Source organism: Lepisosteus oculatus, chromosome 7 (genome assembly GCF_040954835.1).
Source record: "Lepisosteus oculatus isolate fLepOcu1 chromosome 7, fLepOcu1.hap2, whole genome shotgun sequence".
Taxonomy (NCBI): domain Eukaryota; kingdom Metazoa; phylum Chordata; class Actinopteri; order Semionotiformes; family Lepisosteidae; genus Lepisosteus; species Lepisosteus oculatus.
Window position 1 is genome coordinate 42,020,589 of NC_090702.1, and position 21,911 is coordinate 42,042,499.

Sequence of the window (21,911 nt, forward strand, 5' to 3'; positions counted from 1 at the left end):
TCAAACTACTATAACAAAGCGCGATATAATTTTATTAGGAACTTTTTTTTCTCTCTGTGAGTGATTGCTGCGTTGTTGTTAATGGGTGGTAATGGAGGACGCAGCTGTTATTAATCCAGTGTGATCTTAGAATGAAGGAAGCAGTTGACAGCACACACTATAGCAATTGAAAATAGCTGCACAATGTGCAGATTTAAATGCCATGTGCTATCAAAATTTGATTTATAGATTGGGTATTATTATGTCTTACAACATGAAAATTGCTTCCAAAGGCACCTCCAATCAGAATGTAGCATTTAAGAAGCTTCATGAAAATACAGATTTCTGATTTCATATAGACTATATCTGAAAAAATATATTTTGTCCCTTTTTGATCATTATGTTTGATATATAATCTTATTTGCTAATGCAGAGTAATTTCGGTCAGCCAGTAGCTGATATCTATCATATCCTATTTGCCAATGTAATTTTCTGGCCTACTTTTGTAATGTAAAAAATTTTGGTCATTGATGTATAGTATAACATTAATCAGCCTTATGCTTACAGCATAATATTGGAGTTTAATTATGCATGGTCAAATGCCTTATATGTTTATTATGTTAGTCAAAGTGTTTCATAATTCATGATTCCAATTTAATGATTGTTGTAGTTTCATTACCATTTAGGCCAGATTTCATTTTCTATTTTTACAAATTCATCTCCTTTAACATAATCCCATAATGTTTTTATGCTTTCACTTGGTCCTTATAGCATTTTTAAACTGTCACTTGTGCTATGCAGTGTGTGTAGATATAAACTCCAGTTGTTTCCTAAGAGCTCCTATGTCCTTACATTCTGCACCAACTGTAACAATCACTTCATAAAAAACCCTGAATTTTTTTTTTAAACTTAAACTTTGTATACATTGTTAGCAGTTCTTTTTGCAGTGACAAGCAGGAAAAAGACACTGCATTTGAGCATTTGACAAAATTACGTCAAGTGAAATGTTTCTCAAATCTGATCTAGAACTTCATTCAGTCTTATCAATGTGGCCTCAGCCAGGAAAGCATTTTCCATTATCTGTGATATCCTATTGGGAATAGTTAAAGTCTTAAATTGAGAATGATGGGGTGAATTTCTCATTTTCATTATCTTATGTTCTTTATTCCAATTACTCCAAATTACTTCTAGCGATACGGGGTTTAAAATATTGTGTGCATAAATATTCAGTGCTGGATCTGGGTCACTTTGAACAAATGGTATTAAAAACTGTTGTGTAAAAAAGTCATGCAACTTACAAAGTGCTACAATACTGAAAGCAGTGCATTATAATCTGAAATGGTACCATTTTAAAAATGAAATTTGCAGCATCAGGCAATAATTAAATCCAGAGAACTGAAAATTTAAGTCAACTTAAATTAACATTCGTATTGTGAAACTTGATGGACAAGGCTGTAAATGTTCCCTTAAGTACATTTTGTTCGTGACTCTGATGTTACAGTGAGCACAATTTCAGCTGCTTGATGTATTCTGATTCACAACCTTTAATTATAACAGAAATAGGCCAAGACCCAGTCTGACAGATTCATTCTTATAAGATGCTAAGACTCCTCATATGAAAGGCTCAATATCAAGAATGTAGTATAAATAATATACTAAATGTATACCCTGAATTACTGTATTTAAATTAAAACAATTTTTATATGCTGTGATGTCCATGACACTATGATAAGTTTCAATCCTGGTGCATTCCTACTGTCTTGCTCATTTTGTACATTCTGCAGCTTTTCCAAAAGTGGTACAAATTCATTACTCATAAAATGTGTTCTTGACAGATAACACTCGGCACTGTTAACAGTGCAAGTACACAAGATCTTCCACATGCTGGCCTGCTTCTATTTCTACTGCACTTCTGGCTTTTACAGTGTTGCTATACATTAACATATTAGAAAACAAGCCTGAATCCAGTAAATTACAATAAAACCCCTCATCTTATTATTTCAGCACTGAAGTTCTCTTCAGTCCACTTCACTGTCCATATAACTCCCAGGGACAGATTAGAAATTTAAACTGATGCTTCATCTAGTACATATTGAAATTATAGTATCACAAATAAATTTACACTTAGCCACAACACACTAGTAACATTAGTCTCCTGATAGTAATGGGCCTGGGCACTTAGTATCTTCAGGTTTGACAGCTTCTTTAATTTGGCACACCACTATGGATGCATATAATTTTTTTTTGGATTAAGAGTACTTATTTAAACCAGAACACTGTTGGCAGATTTTCAAAAATCTAGTCAAAATATAAATGATTGTAATTCTTTTTTTATACAGCAGATTTTCTTTTTCACCCTTTTGTATTGTTGTATCCCATATAACTTTCTCCAACATTTGTCTTTTTACTTAATGTATGAACTCGAGGTGTTGGACCAAGTTTGACAAAAATACTTGGGAATGAACTTTCATCTGTGGTCTGTTTCTTCAGAGCATTCTATCTCTTAAGATGCATAAACAAATTTGTTTTTTAACATGTAGTAAATATTTAGTATAACGTATGACGATATTTTGGGAATTGAGATGAACCATTATGCATTGCGTTATATACAAATTTGATTTTTGCAGAACAGGTATTAATGAAACATTTTATGAAATGCAACACATTCCTGCTTTTATAATTTTTTGTGCAAACGTAAATCAATTTATCATCCAGAATCAATTCCGCCTGTTTTCACATTTAGTATGTCAGTTAGCCATATTCCTGACCATTTGTCAAGCTGTAAACTTTAATTCCTGTTGGGAGGAGCCGAGGGCCTTTATTTCTCATGCCAAGGCCTCAGATGAAGCCATACTTGGACAGACCTTTATGTGTAACTTTACTGTAATAAAACTGCGTTACTGCTCCCTGCCACCATCAATCATGTAAAAAATAATGAAAGCAACTAGTCGCTCTATAATTTAAAAGCCATTGTAGACGTTGTTTTAGATAACCCACAATTAGTGGTTGCTGTTGTTGTCCCAAGCCATAATGTATGTAATGTGTCCCAAACCACAAATTCTTTTGTGGTCACTTTTAATTTAATTGGAAATTCCTTTTTTTCTATGGAGAAAGGTGTGTTGAAGGCAGTATCTCTGTGACCGCCTTTTGTGACTCGGAACTGGTAAGTCACTATGACTGAAACCTTGTGGATGTTCCATTCTACCGTTTCACTACACCTGATGGCCATGGATCACAAGCACGGTCCTTATGCTGTATAAGAGAGGTATAAGCAAACAAGCAACAAAATATACATACTGCAATATCTTTGGCCTTGCACAGTTGGGTTTCTATTGTTAGATACAAAAACCAAAAAAATCAAAATCATAAAAACCTCACCTAACAAAAGTATTTGTAGAATTGGGACCTAATCAGGGAAATGAACATTCAGAATACAGAAAATGTAAAGTTAGCTGGCAGAGTGACAAAGACTTTGAAACTTTACATTTTTTGAGAAGCAAGATGAACAACAAAATGCTGATACTCCAGGATCATGACAACGTTTTGTTAATACGTTAAAAATAGCAAGTGTTGTGACTAAAATGTGTTAGGTTGAAGAAATGTAATACAAAGTAAGAAAATGATTCTTTGGAGAAAATTTTGATATGTAATCAATGTATTTCACATTTAGATTGCAACAGCTTTAACACTAAATAGGCTATTTAAAGCTTATGGTTATGAAAATAATTTCATAGATGAAATTAATGTACATCAACTTCTTTCTTTTTTCATATATATATTGGGAATGTAGGAGAAAACAGAACACAGTAAGAGTAGTGAACTACAACAGAGATGAGAAACAGAAGAAGCAACTGGCTGATCAGCAGTACAGTCGATTCCTGATAAGTGAATAACCAGATAGCCACGGCGATTGATTCACTTATCAGGAATAGTTAGCCTTTTCTTTCAACCAACCATTTTGCCTGCCAACCTTGCATGTATGTGCACAAAAGGCTTAGGCACCTAAAGAGATTAAGTGTATTAACAAAGCTAATTAAAGCAATGTATGTATTTTTTATCAATCCAATAATTTACTGACTTTACTAATGTCTTAACCATAGATATAGGTATATGTTAAAGCTTAAGGGAGGACTAAATGTGGTTTCCAGTTTTCCTCTTGGTAGAGAAATCAGTTTAAGTTCTTAAAATCAGTTTGTAACAGGGCTGTCACTGGAGCACTTCTGGAGTTTAAAACTGACTTTTAACAATGAAGATCCTGCAGGATTGCCGTAAAGATTATAATATGCTATATTCAACATAACTGCCAGATCATCCTTCCTTATATGGAATTTTATAATTTAGACCACACAGAAATATACATATGGGCACATATATGTATATTTACTGGATATATATAATCTGTCTTGGTATTCACTGAGATGGAATCGACTGTAACTTGTATACACAACAAATAGAAACAGGAGACGTGGAACATCAAAGTGTGTGAATGTGTTACAACGTCAGACAATCACCAACAATACAACACGCAAAAAGAGAGACAAGTATTAGGAAAAATGGTTTAATATTGGAGACAGAAGCAAAAAACTGCATCACACAATAACATACGTTACAAAAATAAGTCTGACTGTTCCAACTACACGGTTATGTTCACAATGAGGACAGGAGAATCAGAAAAATCTAAACAGCTAAAAGCAAACCCCTAATTATTTTTCTCTTTGTTAAACTAATACATTTATCCACTGAAGGTGACTAAATACGTCTAATCCTAATTATCTTATCATGTAACTGCACAATACATAAAGAGAAACTTACCGCTTTGTTTAGACAAACTTCTATTACTATGTATATGCAAAAAGAAATCAAAACAAAACAAGAAAAGAAGAGAAAGAGGAAAGCAAGCCAAAGTTCTTCTAAAAAATCTTATATCAAAACCCAACTTTCGTTATGCCAACCAGAAATCAAACTCAGAATCAGTCACAATCTGGCTCACATGAGGAAGCCAGAGAATTTTCCAATATTTTTTCCTTTAATCTCCAGTATAAAAAGTTCCACTGGTACAAAATGCATAAGTACAATCAGTTGTAGAAATAGGAAAGCCTGCTTTTTTGACTTAAATTCCATCAAACAACAGAATCCAATGTGTCATTAACAACAGAAATCACACTCAAATGTTCTTACAGTTTCCACTGAAATGCATTAACTTTGGCTTTTCTCAAGACAATACTTAAAACTACTAAAATTCTTATAATCCTAAACAAAATGATATTAATCTACAGACAACAGCTCTTACAGCACAGAAAAACACAAATACATTTTTCCATTTGACATTAGCCAAAATGCAATGAAACTACAGTTTTTTGTTGTTAAATAGCACTTAAGATAATAATTAAAAAAACAGTGACATGATTTAAGATTACAATAAGCCAGGAAATGACAACCCCTAAAGTGAGAAAGCTCAACAGTTCTTCTTTGAGGACTTCTGTATTGTGCTTTTAAACATTAAACATGCTCCATATATTCAATCACATACAGTATGTTTTCTTTGTCTAAAAACATTTAAGGTGACTTTTATCAAGTTTAAGATTTTAAGTCAATGGATACCAGTGAAAAACAGGACAACATCCCTTAACAATGAGGTCACAGGTATCACATGTTTAGATACACACATACTCTACCACATTCCAGTTTATTTTACCAAACTTAACTATGTATGGTGAGTAAAAAAAAAAACGTCAAATGAGTACATCACTACTCTCATATCCATTAAATGTTTGAATGTTTTGAAAAGATAAAATGTTGTGCTAAAAACAAATCTATCAACATGTGTAAGCAAAACTGTTGTTGAAATACGTGCATTTGTTCTGCTTATGTAACAAAAGGGAGATAAGTATTACCAACAGCTAAAAATTAAAACGTAGTACCAAAGCTCCTTTAAATACATTAAACTCACATCTGTGCAGAGTGCAAATGCAGTCCTCAAAGTAGATGATTCCTTAAAAGCTTTAAACAAGAAATTGTGCAGCAAGTCTTTACATGAGAAGGCAGGTATCAGCATGTATTAATGACAATGTTAAATTCACTGTCAAACACCAGTTTAGTTTTATTAGAGTCCTTAAACCAGTCTGATAGTCCTTATGCAGGCAGTTTTTACAATATTAACATATATGGCACCTTTACATACTTTTAACTTTTTAAACTTGTAGAAATTAAGTTCATACCCACAGTCAGTGTCCTTTTTTATCATTTTTATAACTAAAAGACATAAAAAAGATTGGTCTTGACAATTGTTTTATGTGCCCTTATTTACAGTATTGTAAGAACTCATGTGAATCATCAGACATTATTAAATTATCTTCTTCATGATTTCTGTCACATTTCCACAAATTAATGAGGTTTTCATACTGCTGAAAGTGCCACTTAAGCACTGACAGCCACTTTGTCAAAGGAGGTTGCCTGATACATTCACTTATATTTAAATCTTTAATCTGAAAAAAAAAACGTACGTGCACAATGGAGCTCTAATACATATTGATCATATACAATACTGCTTGCATTTTGCCAAATCAAATCAAATTTAAGATAGGATTAAAATTTAAGTAACAATGTAAAAGTTTCAATGTTGAGGTATATTCCAATTGTATTTTTAGCTTGCACAGTACAGTACACATTGTACAGTAGGTTCCCAATTTATTCAGCTACCATAATAAATACATTTACCAGTTTTATACAATATTGTTTGTCGGTTACACCTATTATTGTTCTTTTACTAATGCGGTTAAATACGTTATAACTGCCTCAATTAAGCAGCAGACGGACTACTGAATTATTTGAATACACATATGCTAGCTGGTCCCAGGAGAGGGAATTATCTTTTTATTTAAAGAAACATTTTAAAATGTGCACTGATTTATGTCCATGGTGTGTCATCTTCAAAGAACACTTCCTTCTAAAATGAGTAAAAATTGAATTTGTGGTCAGTTCCCTCATTTAAGACGGGTGGTGAGTTAGAAATGATGGCATCATTTTTTAAAACATATTGCTCCTAAAGACAAACTTAGTCTTTGTGACTGTTGGTAATGGCAGCAAATACAGGTATAACTACACTGCAAAATTTAATGTGAAAATATTAAACACAAAATGAATTATTTTCAGTGTTATACAATTTAAAGTATCTAAAACACTGTAATTGGTTAGGATACTGTTTTTGAGGTCTCTACTTTACTTACATTATGCTACTTTTATTCTGTAAATTAGTAAACCATGGATATTTCAATATTTTTTTTTGCTAAACCTGCAACTAATGAAACAGATTTCTGAAATTATACGTTCATATTTGAATATCTGTAGAACAAATCCCAACACCAAAAATATATTTTGCATATTAATTTGCTGGTTCTGTAGATCTACACATACGTTATACACTAAATAGACAGTAGTAACTACACGGAGGTGTCATAACCCATATTCCCTAGTTCCTCTCCTCGTTGTCAAATTTACCTCTATGACTAAATATCAGAGTGATCAAGCAAATGCTTTTATTTGTTTTATTTGTTTTAGCTAAAACAATGTTTTTATTAAAACTTTATGTCAACTGCCCAAATGGTTTAAATCCAAACACTGTATTCACTCAAGAACTCGTAAGACTTTGTTCTACATAATTTTCCTGACTGAAACAACAGCAGAAAAAAAAATCCCTTCCCTCAGTGCTTGCAGCACAAATCCAGTGGCAATTAGGCTGGAATAATTTGGAACTTCGCATTGATAATACTGCATCCTTGGCATTCGATAAGCTTAACCCTGCAATAAATTACTAAACATTCACCCTCTTGGGGCTGGAGGTGAGGGAAAATGACCTAGCTGTCTCAAAGAAAAAGCAGAAATGGGTTTATAGGGACACGCACAGGGAGCATAAAACATCCTGAACAACAAACAAAAATGTCAGCTTTATGTGTTGAAAAGAAGGCCAGTAGAGACTGAAATGGTGTAAAGTTAAAAGCTAAGGCTTTGGCCCTCTGTCCCTTTCGTAGCTGGTGACTAAACACAAAACTCCTGTGGCAGAGTATTAATGATGAATACGAAGGGCTGTTTTAACATAGACTTTAGGAAGAACTAAGGAAAGGCTGTAGAGATTTTCACCATTAGGGGTTTTCATACATCATATAAAGGAAAGAAGATTGTGAGGTTTGCTTTCACAGCACTGGTGTGTGATGTTCAAATAAGTGAAACATGGGCACTTTTACATCTTACAAAAAAGCAAAAAGAGAATTAACAAACATTAACATTTTCAGGCAACAAGACCACAGAATAGCAAGTTAACAAACCTTTTTAAATCTATATTTTTAAATATGAGGGATTCATACAAAACACTAAGTAATAAAATACCCATGTTATCAAATAACTTTTTCACAAGAAACACACTGAAGCTCTAGGCAGGAAGTACCTTTGGAATTTGGCACTAAAATTCCACTGATTTAGGTTTCTCTTTAAAAGAAAAAAAATCACATTTTGCTGAACAATAAAACATCTATATCGTTTCCCACAATAGAAAGAAAAATAATGACATCAATGCTTTACAAGCCAACACAATTTTTTTTGTAATTTTACTTTTACCCAACAAGAAATTTAGCAAATAGGACTCATTAAAAAAGAAAGAAAATATGAAAGGCTTCGTCTATTGTTCAAGTAAACCGATTTTTAGTCTTGTCTTTAAAAACATGAAACACTTAAGACCTTAAGACTCGTGATGATACCACAACTTAACCCACAAAAAGCACCAGCGTTAACACGGTTTACAGTTACTTTTTCTCTATACATTTAAACAGTATAAAATATAGGTCATTTCATGTGCATTTAACCACGGATTGTCTAACTGTGAATCAGTTCAGCAAAAGGTGACACAAGTAGGTAGCATTTTCCCCCAAAACAGGGCAAATCTTTTTTCCTTAAACTATTCTAGAAAAAAGTGGTTCTATATATAGTTTTAATGAGAAAGTGAGCCACTTAAAATGGCCTTATCAAAAAACTTTACACTGCCTGAAAAATGTAAAAACTATTACAGAGCTCTAAGAGAGATTCTATATTAATCAGACAGTTTTTTCAAACTGTTTGGAAGTAGTCTATTTAACTTAGAAACCGACATTCTATGCTCCTGGACACATATTGCTATTGGTACCAGCAACCTGGCAGAATGCCAATCCCTGTATAATACTTTCAAGTTTGCTTTGATGAAAGAAGGAAAAATAAAAAATAAAACAGAAAACATTTTGCCACAGGTTGTTTTTTTCCAGATGTTTTTAAGATTCTAAAGTTTCAGTCTTGTATGAATGCAGTTATGCTTTCATGTTGACTTCCCACTATTCAAAGCTAAATGAGGTCACATGCACGTTCAAAGGTCAAGCTAGGTTCAAAGGTCAGTAGGAGGACCAAGTTATGATGTGAGGTCAGAAAGACATCAGAAACAATGACGGGACGATGAAACTTTTTTTTGTTTTTTGGACGCCACAGGGACATGCTAGGCAAACGATGAACTAACGGGCATGGAGATGTCTAGGGAAAAAACAAGGAAGAGTAAAAAGTTACACAGAGTCTATGCAGCAGAAACAAAATCATTTTCATGGGTACAAGAAAAAACAATGCAAATCACAGGTTATTAGAAGCTATGGTTCATTTTATAATTTGCATTTTTTAAATATTCTCTCTTAAACACACACATTTAACACCCAAAGCAATCCATCAGTGGCAGGTGATGGATGTATTTTGGGAGAAAACTACTTTGTTTTTTAAACAAACAAACATAGGAGAAAAGTCACACAGCTGAATATAACTAATTATGGAAAGAACAAACAAAAATAACCACACAAGTAACACACAACAAAGAAGCGTGAATACTGCAGATCTGGGGGTCAGCAGCATGGGAAGATGGGGGAGGAAAAAAAAGTCCTTTCTTGGCACAGAGTTTTTAATTCTAGAAGACTACTTCACAAGGATCTAGCTAGTAAATGAGAACTGTTCTTTAGGTATCCAATAAATTAACATTAGGCAATAAATAAATTTGTTTTTTTTTCTGAGGCAGTAAAAATTTTTGTATAAAAATAGAACTGCTTTTTTTACAAATAAAATTTACAGGCCTGTGGCTTTCTTTACTTTGAATTTATCTTTCAAGAAACATCAAGTATTTTCAGTTATTTTTTTTCCCCATAACCCTTTAGCTTTAGACAGATTTAAGGTGTTTTGTGTTCATTACAATACCCCGTTCCAACAAAGACCAATGTGATCTGACCTAGTAATGTAAAGTCTATCTAATTCATAAAATATTTTTTTTTCCTAAAATAAATAAAATCATTGGAACAACATCTGTAGAATAACATATTAGTGCTTCTGTTGGCATTGACTACAAGGTAGGCCACAACAAAATTAACCCATAATCAACTGGTGCCTGCAGAATATATTGAGTGGGTCCATGAAGCAGCCTGATTCCCTTTCCAAGGGCTTCAGGTGGCACCAGAAATTAAGAGTTAAATTGCACATTTTTTTTTCCCAGAAATCTTCAAGACGTCAGTCTTAGGTTAATGAAGCGAACCTTTTCAACGAAGTAATAAATAATAAAAAAAAATCAAATATACTACACAACTCAACAGCTACTGAAAACAGCTAGTCATTGCAACCACATGAGAAATGGTGGGAATGGAAGCGTTCATGTAAAAAAGAAAAAAAAAAAAGAAAAACTGTCTCTCTCGGGTGAAAAGTTGGCAAGCAAGTTTTCCTCCTCAGCCTCCATACTGAGACAGGCGTGGCTCATTTGGGACTTACCCTAGCACTGCTAACATAAGAGCTGTAAACGTCTAGTGCTAAGATCAGTACGGTTTGCTGTCGTTCTTGGAGCGCTTCAGCTGAACCTTCAGGCGCTTCATGCCGATCTGGAAGCCGTTCATGGCCTGGATGGCGGCCTGTGCGGAGACGGGATTGTCGTAGCTAACAAAACCTGCAAGCGCCGGGAAAACATAACAGGGGGAAAAAGAAAGAAAAATCTTCACCGACGTGAAAGGCTGAAAGGGGTGGCATTTAAACCAGCATCACCATGCAAACAAATCTGCCTGCAGATCATGACAAACAATTCTCGAAGCCACGTTTTATTCCATTATCATCTTCACCTTCTTACACCTGCCAGCAATCCTCGTGCGGAAAAAGTGTTTCCTGATTCTCAAAATGTCTCTTCTTTTTAATTCCTAAAATGCATTACTCTATGTTATTATTGTTTTTTTGTAAGGCTTGAACATTTTTATTTCCTATGAGTACAGTGACAGTCTCCAGTTCACCCTTCTCCTTTAAACGTTACTATCAGGGTGTATTGAGCACGGCATTCCACATTTTTTCCCTTAGTTACCTCACATACTGCTCAAGAATCAGATTAAAAAAATAGGATCAGCAGATCAGAGCATCCAATAGGCCATGATCTGATCCCGTTTTTTGGTCCTGTCAGAGCAGCCAGCCCCAGAAGACAACATGCTTTTAACACAAAGTGCAGAAAACACAAAATATGACCAATTTAATATGAAGGAAATTAAATCAAGCTGTTCTTGGAATTCATCCATAAATGACTGATCAGAGGACACTCCTGATCAGTAATGTCCATTAATAATAATAGTGATAGAGGTGCTCCATTATAAATCTTAGAATTTAAGATTTTGTCAATGACATTGTCTGGTTTGTATGAATTTGCAATTTATTCTCTGCTACTAACTTGGAAGAACAACCCCACCATTGAAAAACTGAACACAAACCTGAGTAATACTGACCTAATTTAGTGGACTCAAAAAAGCATTAATCTTTTCAGCATTCTTCCTAAACAGTGTGTTGGAATTGTGAAAACGTTCCAGTAGACACAAAGAAAATAATGTAGTCCAGAGTCCAAAAGAACAGAGGTTAAATCCCTGTATACCTTATAAGGTAAAAGAATGTAGTGTGCTATTGTTTGTTCACATAACATGTTTAGAATAATCTAAAACACATACAAATTAAAATTAAAATTAAATTGGTTTTCTTAGACATTGCCTTAATTTTCCACAACTGAATATGTATCATTTTCAAAACTACAGATTCTGTCAAGTTCTAAGACTACTGTTTTTTGTAAGCTAAAAGTCATTCCATAGCTGCGTAACATTTGCATCTATTTTTTATTTTAATTTTATTTTTTATTAGGATGACTTTAAATTTCAAACTAGAACTAATTAAAATGGTCTTCCCTAAAAACTCGCCACGTACAGAAAAATAATGTTGTTGCACAAAATGTTAAACTATTCGCTTCAGTTCTTCATAGTGACGTACCAAAGCACTTGCTCAGGTTGGTCTGTTTGTCAATGAAGACTTTAGCAGAGACAACATTTCCAAAAGGCATGAACATCTGCAGGATGTCTTGGTCTCCAAACTCCTGGGGAAGGTGGTAAATGAACAAGTTTGCACCTTCTGGCCCTGGGAACAACCAAGGAAGAAGATATTCACTTAGTCTGGACCTTAGCATGTCTGTAGTACAACTATTATACATAATTTCATCTTTTCCTACATCTATTTTAAGATTCTGCAACTTAACTGCTGCATCAGTTTATCAACTGATGTACTTAGCCATCTGATGCATGTTTCCTTTAATATTAAACGATCGTTCCACATACCAATGTGCATTTTCTTGTTTACCTACAACACCACTTTATGCAGCCATTGGAAATTAGTAATATGTGTTAAAGCTGGCCACACGAATCAGTAAATCAGTAAACCCTCCAGGTGCTTAACCCAAATCTACAAATACACAAATAATCCACTGTTTCATATGGTCAAAGCCTTCAAAGAAGTGGAATTAACCACACTGCATTCCCTAATGTGAATATCAAGCACTGCACAGTACCTAATACAGAAAAGAAAAGCGTTCTGCTTAGGTTTTTCCTTATGCTTTAGAATCCTTCAAACCCCTGTATACATGGTGCTCTGTTGTTACATTTCTGACCACAAAAAGAAATCTGGGAAAGGCTGGGACTGTGGAATACCTGAGGAAATGCCAGACCCCCGCTGGCGCTGAGATTTGGCCCCGTTCCCCGGAACCACTCACCCTCTTTCTGGCTGCCCGCCGCACTCTGCTGCTGGAGCAGGCTCTGGCTGTACAATGTGGGAAGTGCTGCTGCAGCATACTGCTGAATTCCTGAGTAAGCCTGGCTCAGGGCATCCATGGTACCAGCCGTTCCATTAGTCAACCCTGTGGCACCAAGTCCTCCATTTAGGGCCGCCATACCTGAGAGCATTTGAGCAACTTTACATAAAACCCAACAATAAAGAAAGAAAATTGCACTTATTCATTAGCGCTTTTCCCAAAACACACTGACACACAGAACAGAGAGGCTATGGAGAACTCCATGCAACTCAGCACTTCACCAGCTTTTCACTGCAAACAAAACAGTTAATGTCACGGGCCTGTCAACTGACAAGAGAGAAGACACCAAGACCGCAGCCGCTGCAACTGTTCCTTGAGGCCACGTGCGACATTTAAAAACAATACTTGTTTTTTTGGGGAAAAAAATCATTATCCGTAAAGCTTTTTTAAATTGATTTTCTTACGCATATTAACTTTTTTCAAAAAGCCATTAGTTTTAATGTGATGTTTGGCTTTTCCCTGTTAAGTAATTGTGGCCTGAAATGAGGTTAGAATTGATTCCTGCAGCTGTTAGTGTGAAGTCAAAGTAATACATATAATCTGGAAAGGCACTTGACAGTCTTGTCACTAGGGACTGAATAAATAATAATTGTTCCTAAAAGTATGGGCCATGAATTTATTATCACTAATTGCTGCTCTGACCTTTAGTATTTAATTAAATTGTGAGTATCCTTAAAGTTCTAGCAAGGGGTATCAAGATTAAATTTTAAACACTGGAACAACAGCCATCCATTCATAGAAGATTGCTACCAGCAATGATAAAGCTGGTATGATGAAAAAAGTTTAGTAGGGAAGTACAAAAACTGACAACTTATTGGGTTCATCTGTGGAGCAGAATTAAGTTTAAAGAAACTAAATAAATGTAAAAATAAATGTATTTGCCCCTGTTCCATAGATTTTTACTTTTGAGTCACTAACAGTGTAGTGTTGATGTAGAACCTCAAGAAACAATGGCATTAAAGACCGCATATCGATACACCAAAATGGAAAAAGCTTTGATTATACACAAAACATGCAAACAACTTTTGTCATCGTTTTAGTGGTAAAAAGTAACATGCAGATGGGAATGACAAAACGCATTATGAACACACTAAAACCTTAAGTATACTGACAGAAGAACTTGACTAATTTGCATTAATCATTTTCAACTGGAATACAGGCACATGAAGCTCAGATGCAGACTAATGCCTGGATTGCTAGTATGTGTGATATATGAATACTGTAGCTATGATGATAAATAAAAGTTATATATAAATCATAGACAGAGAAATGGAAAGTACTGTAAGCAGTGCAGCCCACTTTGAATGAAAAATGTAATATGCATATGAAAGTGAAAACTACTTAAAAAAGATCTGTGAAATTCTTTTAAATCCACCACTGAAGTGCATCACCCAGGTGGGTGACTTGCAGCAGCCATCATGCGATAGCAGCCCGAGCATAGTGAGAATCTGATTCACCAATTCAATTCGGATGGAACTTTGGGAAGGTTAGACTAGAATTCAGTCAGGACATGCTTGTTGACATCCCTGTTCTTACCACGTGGTAGCACCTTTAATGACTACGTACACAGAACCTTGGCTGAATGTCTTATCCGAAGGACGGCACCTTCTTTAGTAGTGTCGCCAGTTACTATACTGGAAGACTGATTAGGACATTCTTGTTTAGAGGCAGGAGTGTACTGGTCCAACAACACCACTCAGAGCAGCAACACGTTTTTTTTCCTTGGACGTCTTCCACCCCAGCACACATCCAGCCTTGCTTTGCTTCCAAGTTATTTCCCACAAAAACTAATCCTTTTTTAAAAGATGTTAATGTCTCACTATGAATACAATCCGAATCCAATTCTTCTAACTAACTACTACCAATGAACTACCTAGCTCTTAGTGGACATTCGGGACATTTAGTGGACGAGAAAGAATGATTATGGAGATTCCCAGTGACTCAGGCAGTTAAGAAAAGTCATATACCAAGCCTAGTTAAAGAACAGCAGCACAGATTCAAGGTTGCACTGCAATGGTGGAGATTGGAACTACTGAAAAAATCATTCAACGTTGCACCACTCACAAAAACTAACAACTTTGCTATTCTCTACCAGATGTCTTTTCTCCTGATTGAGACAAGACCCTACTGAAAACATAATTCAAGGGATGGTTAGTAAACTAGTAGTTCTTCCAACACAGATATTTACTATAAAGCCTTTAAGGTCCTTCACATTACTTTGAAGACAGGCCAGTCTTAGAATTTTGTATAACTTGTATGCCAAGTGGGATAACCATACTTAAAATGCACTTTTAAAATGAAAAATTCTTGTACCTTGCAAAGTTCAATATAGTTTCAGGGTCTTGTCCTTAGCAAGGGGGCTAGAAATGTAACTATAGTTTCTGGTTCCTGAGGTGCTTTCAACCTCCTTTCCTGTGAGCAGGACATACATCAGAATTTATATGTTGTAGATAGTACAAATTGAGAAAGCTAGGAACAACATGGATTGAAAAGAAGTGAACGAGAAGTGAATAAATACGTTTGTTTTCAGGGGTCTCAAGGGCTCTGCCCTCAGTTGGGCTGACTCTGATCTGCCATGACTTCAGGCACTCAATGAACTACACAAGTTTCCTCACAAATGAAAGTGAATCAGTGGGTGGTGAGGCGGCATGATGTGTGAATACTCACTGTTAACGGTACCTGCTAGTGCATTAATATTGTTTAATCCCACTGTGGCTCCGGCAAGCCCCTGCAGAGTTCCCAGGGATGTAAGGGAGTTCATAGCGGCCCCTGCATTGGAGTTTGCAGTTGTCCCAGCTACTGAAATGAAAGACGAGGCAGAAAAAATGTGGGGAGGTGTCAGAAAAAGGACCCACATAGAAACATGGCACGAGAGGATGCAGAAATGAAGTCTGTTTCAGAACTGCAGCACAAACGAATGAAATAACCAGTCACTTGAATATTCTGACTCATTCTCCAAATAGTAGATCAGTATGTTTTGATACAAAAGTAATCCCTGGTCTGGATGATTCAGTGCACATACAGAATACCAATGACATTACAACTAGCATGAACATGCTGTGTTAAATCATGGCCCCCGCATACCTTTTAGTACAGAACAATTTCGGAACAGATCTCGTTTTCAATGAGGTAATCAGTAGATGTCGATTCTAAACCACATGCACTAAACAAAATGCAGAGCTCTCTTTACTGTGGATTTTACTTACCCAATTAGTTATCATGACAAGCAAGCCAAGATATTTCTTGACGATTACGGTAATTAACTACTACTGTTCATAGCAGATAATTATCATGCAATAACCTCCCAAAGCAAGTAAACTACTGGTAATACAAAGATGCATATACAGTAGAAGTTAAATACCTTAATTCTATGCTTTCACGTTAATGTATTGTAAGAATAACTATTAATCTTTATCCAAATGTATTATCACTTCCTCTTATGTGCACTGTGGAAACAATTCATCTATAAAAAAACATCTTTAAAAATCAAGCACTCTAAGTCTAGAAATTAGCTTGTAAAGGTATTCTCAAAAACCCTTAGTAAATACTGACAGATCAGTAAAATAGATTTGTGGGATTTGGAAATTAAGGAAATCCTGAAGCACTGTAACCCACTCAGTCATTAAGCAAGACATGAAGAAAAGAAATCATGAATTTTAAAATGCAGTCAACAATGATACGTCTTTCAACAAAAAAGACTCTAATGAGTGTTTCTAAGGACAGATATCATACTTTATAATCCAAAACTATTTAAGATGCTTAGTTTATATTCAATCCATCACACAATGATGAAATAATCTAAGTAACGGACATAAAAAACAACATATTGCAACTACAGTAAGCTATAATAGAATTGTTTAATCAGCCTAAAACAGGCAAGAAAGCAAGCAAGAATCCTAGATCAGAACAAGATGTACTCTACCCCCACAGAGATTACAAGCAATCGCAGTTCTACTCTAACCCAGTTTTAGGTCCTCAAAGGTACTGTGCACCCAGCCTATAAACAGCAAAGATGAATCGTCAAGATTCATTTCCCCATTTTGTTTTTTGCTACTTACTCCTAGCTTTATCTTTTCCTTCCTCTACACCTCCCAGGAAGACTAATAACACTGGCTGCTGAGAGAGATAGCTACTGGAGTCACATGTAGTTCAACAGAAGCATGATTCTGCTTTGCAGCTTCCGTGTTCAACAATCTCTGCTATAGTTAGCAGAGCTGAATTTTTAGGATCAGCCTATCCTCCTCAGCAGTGATAAACCCACTCCTTATCTTACCATGTCACCATATTCCCACCTATGGTTCAATCCACAAGTACTCCGTTGCTTCATGCATAGGGAACACCCATGCTCTGCTCAAACAACAGCATTTTGCTTTTTTTAAGCTCCAACACACCAAACAGCCACCATTCCCATAAAGCAACATGCTCATGTTCTTTTCAGTATATTGCATACTTTTATATTTATTCCATTTATGAGATTTCCAAATAGTCTGGCCGATGTTTTTTTTTATCCTAAAGTTAGCAATTGATGGCTAGAAATTCGAAAACTATTTCAGATTATCTGGAAGAAAGGTAAAGCAAGGTAAGTAAAGCTGCCAAATTCTAAAATTCCTAAAATAGCTATCCGTCAAAAAGAAAAAAAAACTGGTATTTTCCAACGCTCGCAGGTGCTAACAGTGATGCCACACATGAAAAAAAAATCTCCACAAAAAGACAAATGTATATAATGCTTCCCTTTGACCAAACTTCACACGGAAGGAAAAGGAACGATGACTGCTCTGGGAAGACTATATGATTACGTAATGAAAAGTGAAATGGACTTAAGGGGAAATGAATACACAAAAAAAGTATGGATGTTCTCAAAAATAGGGCGCATACATGAGATGCATAAACAAAATCATACGTCCCCCAAATTTGGTCCCCTCTGAGCAGGTTTTACCTGGGCTTGCGAGTGCTCCAAGGGCACTACTGGTTGTAGACAGAGGGTTTGCATTCGAAGTTGCTGCTGAGTTTTGTGCTGCTGCTGCAGCTGCTGCTAAAGTTGCCAGGTTCTGTAACTGCAAAGCATTCATACCTAAAAAAGGAGCCAAAAAGGATTTATAAAATTAATGAGGTGGTGCGGACCTCATCACTACCGGAACAATTGTGTCTGTTCAATTTTTTCTTTTTTTTTTTTTTGAAGCAGGAGAAGTTAAAACAAGTACCCATTCACGAGAAGGGCCGCGCGTGCAGTTAATGAAAAGCTACATTTGGTACTGATCTCAGCTACAGCCCAGCTTGCTCCGGTGCTCTCACTTGCTATTACAGTTTCTAATCTGTGCCATCTCTGGGGAGGGAGACAGTACATTTTGAATGCATTTTCTCTGTTTCTTCCCCCACCCATTAGAAATTTCTCTCTGCATAATCTAACTAATGATCCTGAAAATAATTCCTGATGGATGTTGTGCTTAACAGAAGAATTACTTCTGTTTTGCGTTAGAAATTACAAGTCACATGCTACACACTGTTACATATATACGTCTTAAACTTTATAATGTACTATTGAAAAAGAAATAAAATCATTGAGATTCATTTCTCATTTCCAGGTTTGTCCTAGGGGGATAGCAGCAGCAGGCACTGACAGCATATTACAAATTACATATGGTATGATAGTTGGCTTTGAGTGTATTACAAGTCATTAATTCAATGGAAGACATTCAGATGATCAAAACCCTCAAAACCAAAGCTTCAAGGAATTGTACTCATCTGGAACCCCAAGATCACATTTCTGATTTACATCACATTTTCATAACCGGCTTTGATTATATGTGGTTATAATAATAGAAAAATGGGATAGTCTTTTCTCAATTTTCAGGGAAACCTAATGCTTAGGAACAGAGAAGATGAGGAAAAATTAAGAAAATGAAGACGTACTGCAGGACAGTGCAGCTCTCCTCATAATTACAAAGGCCACCATTTCACTCAGAAGTTCGAATCAAACTCCTTTTTATACTCATCACACAGTATCTCAAGCATAGGTCCTCATCACACTCTGTACTTTTAGCCTTTAATGTAAATTTTTGCTTTACTGTTGGTTTTATTAAGAGGCTGCGTAGCATAGTGGATAGGTCTTTTGCCCCCATAATGGGTGTATTGTGGGTTCAGTCCCAACTAAAGACCTTTTATTGTACCTTGAGGGAGGAACTGTATCCCAGTTCACTAAGCTGTAGAACTGAGGACCAGCACTGCTGACCATAATCCCTAAAATGGCCTAGTGTTCTGTCCAGAGAGAATGTCATGTTCACTTAACATAATTAAAACCAGTATAATCTCTGGCTCGAGGAGCCACTGTGGCTCAGATATGGTAATTACCTTATTTGGTCTACTGACTGAGTCTTTCTTTTTACTCCTCTGTTTTATACATACAGGTATACCACTGTACATCACTTTGAAACTACTTAAAAGTGCTCATAAATAAAATGTACTGTTATATTTATTTAAAATGCTGTTTCTTTTACATGGAATCCAAGGTGTTCTTTGCATTTCTGCATGTGAATTGTTGTTTTATTAATTCTGTAAGAACAACAACAATTACAAATTAATCAAAGCCTGGTACTGAAATCTGTAGATCGCAATAATTCATAGTGCCTCATAAGAACGCACTAATTTTGAGATGGCAGTCAGCCCTGCCCAGACCACAGGATTCCATAAGGCACCTAAACAAATCATAAATCTGTAGGGAGAAATGCTGATAATTCTGTTGCTTGTGGACGGCATCCTCCTATTGCTTCAATAATGCATGTGGTAACAAGACATCAGTATAGGTGATCTTAAACAAATCTACTGTCCAAACATGTGTAGAAATAAGCAATTCTAAGACTATATGTAGTGATAAAGGATCATTTTATAAGTATCTCCGAGTCTCGCTGGAGACATCATAAGATAAGAAAACAACTCATGATAATGAATTGATCCACTGTGTCCACATTTACCAAATACATAGCAGATCATAAATGAGAAACTTTATCGACTAAATTAAGGAGGAACTGTAGAAAGACCACATTGTGCAAGGCCAAGTTAAGCAAAACCAGAGTAGAATTGATTCAGGACACTGAGGTTAACACTCCTAGTGTTACGCACTGTACCACTGGATCTTTAATGACCCAGTAGTCAATGCAAAGTTTCATTGAAAAGATAAGACAACCTACAGCACAAATGTCCCGGGTCACAATATGGGGACACTGGTTGGAAACTTTGTTCCAGAGGAAGGAACATCAGCCTCTGATACACCAATTACAGCCACAACCTAGTTTTCCTGGAGGTCTCCTGACCAGGCTGACCAGGCTCAGCCTCGCTTTGCTTCCGACATTGGACAAGAGCAGGCAACAATATGGTTACGAAGCCAAACAAGGAAGTGAAGCCAAAAACTCTCAAGATTTCCTCGACCTCTTGATTCTCTTTCTGAAATGAAAATCACCTTTCTGTCAAAAGGTTATTCATTTCAAGAAAGGTGTAAACTCTGTTTGGTTACACAAATGAATGGTTTAAATCAAAGTGGTTTCAACTGATGCTTCCAGATCAAAGTCGAAAGGACAGATGACCTATTGCACAGCAAATGTGTGAAGAGGAATGACAATGACTTGATTATGACAAGTGCTCAGTGCGCATCAAGAGGGCAACTCATCCTTACAGCTGCTTTGCATGTGTGAAAGGAAATGTCACGTTATTAATAATGGTTTAGGCTAAGCAGTACTACAGAAGTGTGAAAAATGTTTTATACATAATGCATGAAATTATATTTCTCCCACTTCTAAGAATAAGGTAACTGCTTGCTGAACAATGATAATCTGCTCCTGTTTTGATGCAGCTATATTTAATCATTTTTCAAAACATGTTATAGTTAATTTATGGAAACTTGCTCCATTTTCAAACACCTGTTTCAGACACCCCCCAAAATAATCTTTTTACTGTAAATCATTTTGATCATTTTAGAACAGCATTTTCAGTAACAAGGTAATATTAACAGCAGATACCACTTTTGATTTGGTGATCCAGTTTAAACATTATATGGATTTTTGATTTTGGTGCGATGAAATCAGACGCACAATTAAACCAACACGTTTGATGTCATTTTATGATGTTTATGCTAATATTACTCAACATTAAGCCTAAGAATTATTTTCAAAGATGCCAAAAATGTCTTGTCAATATATGTTACATACAGTGACCTCCAGATCTATTCACACCCATGATGAAATATGAGCAAATAAAAAAAAAACTCTAAAAATGTTATAATGTAATCTAACTAACAGTGCAAGAGCAAAGTCAAATTTATTATCAAATCTACTATAACATTCTGCTCTTTGGAAATACAACAGAAGCCTCAGAACTACAGTATATAGAGACCTCCAAAGGCAATGCAAATGTAGTCAACAGTATTAGTCAATATGTGGGACTGTCTTTACTCTGTAGTCTTATATGTCTAATATAACCAAGCAAAAAATACAGAAAATAAATAATGGATGTTCAACAAAATAGTTCATTGCATATCCAAACATAAACAGGATTTATTTTGTGTTGATTTATTTTTACTTCAAAAACTTTAACAAATCCACAGAGTAAAATATTCAAAAGAACTGCAATTAAGTCTTCCAACAGATAATGGTTTTAATTCCAAATACTTGCTTTTCCTAATAAGGGATGTGGATGCTATTAGGCACTATTGTAAGCTTCATTCCATTTCCAACTGCTCCTTTGCTCA

General features: G+C 35.5%; 1 protein-coding gene across 19 annotated transcripts in view; it reads right to left on the reverse strand.

Moving 5' to 3' along the window:
- Positions 1–4,521: 4,521 nt before the first annotated feature.
- Positions 4,522–21,911, reverse strand: part of celf2 (cugbp, Elav-like family member 2) — a 205,137-nt gene continuing 187,747 nt past the window's right edge. For 7 of the 19 annotated variants that reach the window (XM_015352322.2, XM_015352320.2, XM_015352325.2 and 4 more), the window contains 6 exons: positions 18,111–18,245; positions 15,842–15,973; positions 13,076–13,273; positions 12,304–12,447; positions 10,789–10,960; positions 4,522–9,525 (listed from right to left, as the gene is read on the reverse strand). In XM_015352322.2, the coding sequence (XP_015207808.1) occupies positions 10,833–10,960; positions 12,304–12,447; positions 13,076–13,273; positions 15,842–15,973; positions 18,111–18,245 (737 nt within the window). In that variant the 3' untranslated portion in view covers positions 4,522–9,525; positions 10,789–10,832. The remainder of the gene's footprint in view (positions 9,526–10,788; positions 10,961–12,303; positions 12,448–13,075; positions 13,274–15,841; positions 15,974–18,110; positions 18,246–21,911) is intronic. The other 12 variants (XM_015352328.2, XM_015352331.2, XM_015352321.2 and 9 more) reach the window with 11 other exon arrangements.